The sequence below is a fragment of the Limanda limanda genome, chromosome 6, assembly GCF_963576545.1.
Source record: "Limanda limanda chromosome 6, fLimLim1.1, whole genome shotgun sequence".
NCBI classification, from domain to species: Eukaryota; Metazoa; Chordata; class Actinopteri; order Pleuronectiformes; family Pleuronectidae; genus Limanda; species Limanda limanda.
Window position 1 is genome coordinate 25,725,048 of NC_083641.1, and position 9,185 is coordinate 25,734,232.

At 41.3% G+C, this 9,185-nt stretch overlaps 1 protein-coding gene across 2 annotated transcripts in view; it reads left to right on the forward strand.

Moving 5' to 3' along the window:
- Nucleotides 1-4,195, forward strand: part of LOC133003821 (probable asparagine--tRNA ligase, mitochondrial) — a 51,170-nt gene extending 46,975 nt beyond the window's left edge. For both annotated transcript variants that reach the window (XM_061073636.1, XM_061073637.1), the window contains 6 exons: nucleotides 517-614; nucleotides 803-1,082; nucleotides 2,093-2,183; nucleotides 2,412-2,514; nucleotides 2,651-2,773; nucleotides 3,436-4,195. In XM_061073636.1, coding sequence (XP_060929619.1) covers nucleotides 517-614; nucleotides 803-1,082; nucleotides 2,093-2,183; nucleotides 2,412-2,514; nucleotides 2,651-2,773; nucleotides 3,436-3,579 — 839 coding nt within the window. In that variant the 3' untranslated portion in view covers nucleotides 3,580-4,195. The remainder of the gene's footprint in view (nucleotides 1-516; nucleotides 615-802; nucleotides 1,083-2,092; nucleotides 2,184-2,411; nucleotides 2,515-2,650; nucleotides 2,774-3,435) is intronic.
- Nucleotides 4,196-9,185: the final 4,990 nt, after the last annotated feature.

A 9,185-nucleotide genomic window follows, 5' to 3' on the forward strand; every position in this document is an offset into this window, starting at 1 on the left:
CAGCAGCTCCAGAATGTTTGGTTCCAGGCTGATGAGCAATACAAAATGAAAAACCAGAAGCACTTGCCGACGCGGCGCCCGGCCTCTTAGCACGCCATGTCCTCCGCTTTGCAAAAGTCCTCCGCTCGGGCCTGGTGTAGCCCGAGGCCAGACTTGACCTCTGACCCTTGTTAGTGAGGCTACAGGCTGTTCACACACCTGTGCTGCGAAAAAAGACTAATTATAACCCAGTCGGGCGTTTAATGAAATGCCACTCATGTCGTGTTTGTTCCATTAGAAACTCGACTTTTCCTCCTTGAGGTGTCTTATTTTTTTTTCTCTCTGTGACTCCGCCTCCTTTGCTGCGATTACTGCACAACGTCAGACTCGTGCAGACTTTGCACCGCTCGGTTTGACTGTGAGGGGGGATGTTGTTCTTTTTCCCTTTCCCAGTTTACAGCAGTGGTAAATATTGATTTCTCCCCTCGCCCCTCTCTCTCTCCCTCCCTCTCTCTCCCTCTCTCTCTCTCGCCACAGGCTCCTCCTTCGAAACGAGCAGCCATCACCGTCCCATCCATTTCAACAGCTCAGGCCAGTCTGTGGAGTCAGTCAATGACGGCTTCAGCTCCTACTTGGTGAGTCACCGGCTCCTTTTCACTGCTCAGGTCAATTCTGTCGCTGCCACATCATGAAAGGCACAGATAGAGAAAAAATGCATTTCCTCCATATTTTGCTCGAGTCGAGCGTCGCTGCAGTTTTTTCTGCAGAGTAGAGCCCAGAGAGATTGAGATGTCATGTGACCGCTGTGTCTCTTTGACACCAGAGAACCAAAGCGCCCCTGACTCGCTCCGACAGCGGCAACTCGGATGACAACTACGTGCCCATGAATCCCGGCTCGTCGCCGCTCAGCGCCGCCCTGGCTGACAGTCCTAAGAATATCTACATCCCCATGAGCCCTGGGCCACATCACTTTGATTTCCCAGGATTCTCTGCAACGCTACCTGCCCGCAAGGGGAGCAGCGCCTCCCTGTGTCACAGGCCCAGCCGCCTCAGCGACGTGACGCCACCACCCATCAACCGCAACCTCAAACCCAACAGGAAATGTAAGTTTCAGGCAGTGGGATTCCTCACTGGTGTAAATTCCTGAACTGCAACGTAATAACGTAGTAATAACATTATACTAATAAGCTTTATTTCTATAAGGGCCTTTCAGAACCAGAGTAATAGGGTGTTACACAAAATTAAACTGTGAAGTTAGCAAATCATAGGAAACCAGATCATATTTTTCGCACATACAGATAAACAACAAGACAATAAATGAACAGCAAAAACAATAAGTGCAAAATATATTAAAAACTATAACATGCCTATAAAAACTATGCATAAATACATTTTCACTATATGAAAAAAATGATCAGTATCTGCAGTTATAACGTATTAATAATAATATTATATTATAATAATAGGCTTTATTTCTATAATCGCCCTTCAAAACCAGATTCATAAGGTGTTTCACAAAATGAAATTGAAATGTGAAGTTAGCAAATCATAGGAAAGCAAGATCATATTTATCGCATTTTCACATAAACAACAAGACAATGAATAAACATCAAAAACAATAAGTTAAAAATATATTGAAAAAACTATAACATGTAAATTAAAACTATACATATATATATTTTGCTATATGAAAATAATGATCAGTATCTGCAGTTATGTTTGCTGATATAAAAACTTTTATTTTACAGAAAAACCGTGCAGAAAAGATTTAAAAAATATATTAAGTTTATTGAATTAAGTTCTTAATATTTGCAATTTATTTTAATTCATAATTATTTATCATAAAGTCACTCTCATAAAGCTGTTAGATATCAAGCCTAGATACTTTTCTCGGTCATAAGGATCTGAAAACGCAATTTTAGGAATCAGAATTCTGAATTTTCTTTTCCCTTATATCATAATATCAACCCCCAATACTTCATACATGTCGGGCTCTAGTTGTAACTATTGAAATCTCTATCTTTTCCCATCAGCTCTCCAGGCTTTGCTTTGTTTACTGCTCAACAAAGACGAGAGTTATTTTGTTGACAGCGTTCGCTCTTGTTTTCCACAGCGAAGCCGACACCTCTCGATCTGAAGAACAATGGGATTATTGATGAGCTGCCATTTAAGAGTCCGGTCACCATGTCCTGGATTCGGCCCATGTGAGTCTCACATCAGTCATTCAAGATAGATTACCCCCCGGCTAGCACACACACACACACACACACACACACACACACACACACACACACACACACACACACACACACACACACACACACACACACACACATACACACACACACACACACACACACACACAGTTTGATTTTCTTCCTGCCTGAGGTCAGAAGGTAGACGCACTCACTGCCCTCTTTGCTTTGCTCCAGGCCGCCTATGAACTCCATCTCCTCCCAGCACTGTCGACCCATCTCCACACAAAGCATCACCAGCACCGACTCTGCAGACAGTGAGGAGAACTATGTGGCTATGGTGAGTCCCTAAGGCCGGAAGGGGAGAGATCAGGAGGGGGGAGCACATTGTGTTCTTTGTTTTAACGATTCCACTCGTTTGCATGCTAGTAGCTCTGCGTGAGTAACACCTCCCCTCCCGCCCCCCCCCCCATTAGCAGAACCCAGCGTCTACCTCGCCAGCCATGAGCGGCACCAGCAGCCCGGCGCCCAGGAAGTGCGGCAACGTGGACTACCTGGCGCTGGACTTCCAGCCCGGCTCACCCAGCCCGCACAGAAAAGTAAACAGATGTTTTTTCTGGTGTCGACTTAATGTTTTTTTTTTCTCCTCATCTGTAAAGATATATATTTAGATTAGGGCTGGGCAAGTTAACTCGTTTAATCGAGTTAACTCAAGTGATGAGTTAACTCGATTAATTATTTTATCTCGCATTAACTCAGGTTTGATTATTTATTTTTTTATTGTGAAAGTCAGGCTTTTATTTTGTGAAAGTCTGTTGCTGACTGCTGCAGAACAGGAAAAAAGAAAATAATTGGCGGATAAACAATCGAGTTAACTCATCACTTGAGTTAACTCGATTAAAACGAGTTAACTTGCCCAGCCCTAATATTTAGATATATATATTTTATTATCTATTTTACATTTTTGAAATTCTATTTTATTCTATTTTATTGATATTCTATTTTATTCTATTTTATACTATTTCTATTTTTATTTATTTTTTATTTTTTTGGTTGCAACTGCTGAGCATTGCTTAAAGAGAGCCTGTGACCCAAGTATTTCAATGCCAGCAACTGCTTCACGTTATCTCTGTGCATTTGACAATAAAAATCTTGAATCTTGAATCTTGAATCCATTCCAGTGGATTGTTCTTGTTTCTCAGCCGAGCGCAGTCCGCCCTCAGGCCAGTGTCTCACTCCTGCCTTCCTTATCCTCCCACAGCCCTCCACGTCCTCCGTGACCTCCGACGAGAAGGTGGACTACGTGCAGGTGGACAAGGAGAAGACCCAGGCTCTGCAGAACACCATGCAGGAGTGGACCGATGTGCGGCAGTCTACTGAACCCGCCAAGGGCGTCAAGTCCTGACACTGACTTGTACGAAAGCAAAACACAGAATCCCAATCTTAAGACATCAAGCATCGCCAGTGTCACGTTCCTATCCTCGCTATGAATGCTGGTCCGGCTTGTTTAAGCCTGAGATGTTTGGACAAAAAAAGCCATAACCGACCCGACGCCTGTTCTCTGTGATGATTACTACTGTCTAACGTGCAGGATATCAGGCCATAGAGGTGAAGCTTCCTGCCAAAGCTCTCCACGCAGACTGTTATAACAGAGTATGGACAGATGATAATGTGTATGTATGTATATCATCCTTACTTATCAATCATTCCTTTTTTCCCCCCATGGAAGCTGTGCCACCCGCCCTCTGCAACGTTTTAATTTTAATTTTTGCATCAAGCGAATAATTTACCAAGTTGCTGCCATTTAACACGGTGGTTAAAACCGGGTCGATAACCATTTTAAATATATAAGGTAAGAGTGTGCTCGCTGGTCTCAGGAATGCCAAGATGCACTCCCCCATTTTTTTTGGCATGCGGGCAAGACTCTCTCTTCTTCTCACTTCAATCCATCATTTGTGCTGAGTCTTGCAGAAGCGGCGAGGAGATTATTTTCACTGCGGGCAATCATTTCAGCTTAGCAGTGCATGTCTGCGAAGAGGAGGGCGGGAGGAAGGGATAGAGGGAGGGAGGGAGGGAGGAAATACAGAGATGCAAAGGCCTGTGTCAGAAGCCCTAATGATAACTGTGCATGACTGTTTGCCTCAGTTTCAATTAAGCACGGCCCCAAAGCGGGTTTTTTTTCAAAAAGCAGTCAGGGTGGGCGTGACTTCAACGCAGGTACAAAGTCTGTAACGTCCAAATGTGCAGAATGAAGAAAACAAAAACGAGTTCCACGTGAGGAATCGTGTGCAAAGTCTCGTGCGGAGGTTTGACTTCAGGTAATATTCTAATGCATTTCATTTTTTTTCAAATGTGCACTGACCAAGGAGACGATGGAGACGGAGGAGTTAATATAAAGCTGGAGTTCAGAGACGCCCATAAATTCAAGCTAAGTGGGAGGAGAGAAGCATGTTGATGTTTTCAGCTCCTCACTGATTTATGTCTCCGGGCTTTGATACGACCACGTACACAACAGCAGTTTGTTTCCTGTGTGTAAATTATTAATAGAATGTCTTGTCGACTGTTTGATGCACTCGTCGTCGGAGACACACACAAGCAAAGAAAAACATGCACCGCGGTGATATTGAGCCAAAAAAAAAAGGAAAACAACGATGAAGATTTGCCACTTACACAAAGAAAAGAAAAAGCAGTTGAGGAAAGAATGTGCTCTTAATTTCCTTAACTCTTCTTATTGTTTAATTTGCCTTATGTTTTCATTTCACTTACGACTATAAAGTTTGCCTTGAAGAATTTTTTTTTTAAATTTTTTTTTTGCCATATTATTCAAGGAAGAGCCATATTGTGTTTAGGACAACTGAATGATTCTAGTTCAACCTAAGTCCAGTATTTCATTGTGGGCTGGAACCACTGAAGGGAGATTCCCCCCCTGCCCCCCCCCCCCCCCCCCTGGTCTGAACAGTGCAGTGCTCGATGGTGTTATTGATTATTTCATTAAGATTTACTTCTTAATGTTTTTTTCTACCATTTTTACTGCTTTTGTATTCTTTCTATCATTATTTTGTACTGATAGGTGTGAGCACGGGGGTCCGGCTGAATTAAGCTAAGTTTGTTACAACGTGTATTTTATTCCTTTTTTTATTGTTAAATCCCCCTTTTTTATACCTGAGGATGGGGGGAAGGCCGGTGGTTTGAGTTGCACTGAACAGGGGAGCTGGATTTTGAAAGAGGAAAAAGCAAAGACTGAAGAAGATGCCTGTCTCTCCCCCCCCAACGTTAGTCTCCGAAGTGAAATAGATGTGTAATTTATTATCTAGAGAACGAGAGGGACCCGTCGTGAGCAGGAGAGCCGTGTATGTGTTGTGGTAGATTGTGAATTGTAGTAAGTTAAATAAATGACAGCCTGACTGGGTGACACTGAGAAAACACAGATCTGCTACCGGGGACTGTCACTGGGTTGACGTACTGTACCAGTAGAGACCATGTTTTTGTTTTTATTTTTTATTTTTTAAAAACCACTCTTAATGCTACTACTGTAAAAGCATTCGCAGATTTGCTCGTGTTTTAATTTATTAATTTATTGTGTGTTTTTTTTGGAATTGTGTGAATAAATAAAACAAACCAGAGGAAGAAAAATCAAACAACAACGTTCTCACCACTAACACTGATGTATGCAAAACTGTCTGGATTTTTGTGAAGCAATATGACAAATGATGCCAGTGTGATGGTAACCATGTGGTACAGTTGACTTGGGATTCACGCAAGAATACAAGGTTTTTCTTATTCCTGTATTATTGTAGACTTTAAACTGTGGACAATAGAATAAATCAAGAAGTGAAAAGTTTCATGTGAGAGTTCGTCTGTGAATATGAAAAACGACTCCACCAACTCATCTCTCAAAGAGTTTTAATTGGTGCTGTACCATAGAATAATGCGACGTCTGCTGCCCCCTGTTGTTTAGGGACAACAGCTGCATTTGTAGACGGATCAGATGACGAGCTGCCGGTGACGGATTCAGCCCATATTTGGATTTAAAAGCTGATACACTCACCAGCCTGTTCCTACCAAAACCTTACACATGTTAATCCTCAATTTTATCTGGTGTTTGCACATTTTATGTTATTTGTTATACTTTTTTTGACTGAAACACAATTTTAATATTCTCCAGAATCTCTCAACTTCCCAGACCGTACTTTTATTGAACTCCAACACGTGTCACATTTTCCAATGACAACCAGTAATAACGTGAAGTCATTTCCCATAAATAAAAATGACTGATTGGCCACGTGTGTCTCAGTCAACCAAAAACCAAAATGACAAATCAGTTGAATCACTGACCAAGAGGAGCAGGCGGTGGAAAAAATAAAATGACTGAATATTTCTTTACTTTACTTCTGTACTTTATTTCTTCACCTCCTGCAGAATGAGCCCCCCCTCTTTCTCTCTCATGGATAATAGTGATACTGATACGAGCGGGTGTCTGGCCAGACAGCGGACAGAATCGACCGTGCTCGTATTGATCTGCTCCTGGTATGAGGAGCAGCTGCAGAGAAAGGAAAAAAACTGTTACACAAGACTCTATGGACTTTTGTCTGACCATATACAGTATATATAAATATATATATGTGTGATCTGGGGATTTGGGAATTGTACATACAGAGGTCTGAGGTGGTTCTTCCCCAGCTAAAGCTGTAATATCTTGTACCATCATGCCTTGTTACAAACTCCCCTGGACTATAGTGTCCTTCAAATGAAAAAACATGAATTTTATATTATATAGTTATTTTACCAGCATATTTATTTACATGTATTTACTTCGGGGGTCCTCTTAGAAATCATGAATTCAAAATTGTTTAAATTCAAAAGCACACTGGGGTGTTGTCATACAAAGGCTTTAAAAAGTCTAAAAAGCAAAAGTATACATTATGTAGCTGAATGAATTTAGTCTTCATCAGCTTCAGGATCTGGCTCCTGATTATATTTCAGATCTTTTAAACCTGTATGAGCCTTTGCTTCAGATCCATGTGTTCATAGTGAAGATGATTTTGTATCTTAAAGACTAATAGTAATAAACTAATAGTAGCCAGGCAGGTCAGAGTGATGTGAGAGATAACTGCAGCCATCTTTCTTTCTTCCCCACGACAAGGTGCTGACAGCTGTTATTATTGTTGTGATTATTATTGTTATTTCTTTTATTATTATTATTATTTCAAAGGGAAGGTAAGTCAGGGTCCCGGGGGTCTTATTTCTCTGTGGGCTCTCTTTTGCGTTGACATGTCCTCCCGCAGTGTTTTTGTGGTTTTCCTTCGAGAGCTGCAGTTTCCCCCCCGAACGTTACCAGAACATGCATTCTGTCTCTGGGTCTGTCTGTGGTTTTACTGGTATCCAGTACGACCTCTTCATGGTGGGCTGAGTGTGCAGCCCCCTGCAGTACGACCCTCTGCTGAAGTCATTAGGTCTGTTACATTGAATTAACTGGAGTGTGTGTGTGTGGGTGAGGGTGGGTGTGTGGGTGGGGGGGTTAGGGTTATAACAAGGGCAAAACCAATTCACTTTACCTCCTCCTGTTAGACACAAATTAAAGACATGGATTGTGGAGGTTTGCAGGTTTCATGAGCAGCCAATCAGCTCCTTTGATTGGTTAATTGATAAAGTGGCACCTTGTCTGGACTTACAGGAGGTCATATGCCACAATGAATATGTAAGGGTGCTTTTTATTTGTTCCTTTACAAATAAGGAATGAGTGAGTGTACAAGTTCTTATTGTAAATTGCTTTAACCACTTCAATCATAACCGGAAGATTTGATGTCGGCCTAAATGTGAAGTTTGACAATACTTCAGTGCAAACAGAAGTTTTCTCTTTTGAGATTACATAATTATACAACCTAGATGTGATTGTGTAGATTATTATTAGCCATTGGCCATTATTATATGACCATATGGACAAAATGGATATTTCTGTTATCTATAAAACACATAAACCCTTAATGTACCTGCTCAGTTTTGTAGTAGAAATATCTGAATAATTTTCTACTTCATGAACTTATTCACTCCAATGATGAACATTAGTTACATACTAAGAGAGGGGGACAAAACACAATTACTTTACTTTCTCTGAGTTTTTTTCACTTTAATAACTTAACTTCTACCTTGGATTGTACTTTGACCATAGTATTACTTAATTTTTATTTTGTCACATCTGCTAATATGTTATCATTTTGTCTTTATCTTTTTCACATCTATTTTTTATCATTTTATTATTTCATCTGTATCCTTTTCACGTTTTTTTTTTAGTATTGTATCTTTTCTTTCAAATTGTTCTACCTCCCTTTGGTGTCTTAGTTTCAAATCTATGAGATTGTTCTTATTAATTTGATGCTGTAATGATACAACACTGAACCCTACCACTATTTTATCAGCTTATTTTATCTGCAAATGCAACAATAATTCAAGTCAATTCATTTATCTAGGCATAGCACCAAATCCCAACATGCATTATGTCAATGCACTTTACATAATTCACAAACCTATAGAGAAACCCAGCAGTTCCCATTATAAGCAAACATGTTCCAAGTGCCTCTTCCGGTTGGAGGGTGAGCGGAAACAAGAGGGAGGGGGGATAAGAGGAGACAACTATTATAAATTAACTATCATAATGTGAATTCCTTATCTTCCAAGGTGCAGTGCCGCTTCTCTCCAGCAGAGTGCGTGCTTGCACCCAAGGCTCTGCTCGTTGAGTGTATCATGTCAAAGGAGGAATGTTCATACAATGAGGCTCTGTGTGTGTGTGAGAGAGAGAGAGAGAGGGAGAGAGAGAGAGTGTGTGTCTGTCTGTGTGAGAGTGTGTGAGAGTGAGTGTGTGTAGTGGCTCCCTCTATTGCCTCGGTGCACCACACGGACACACGCTTGTCAATGGACTATTCCAGACGGATCTCTATGGGTTCTCTCTCCGTCTCCTCGCGTCTCGCTCGGTGACTTGTGTGTGTGTGTGTGTGTGTGTGGGGTGGGGGGGTT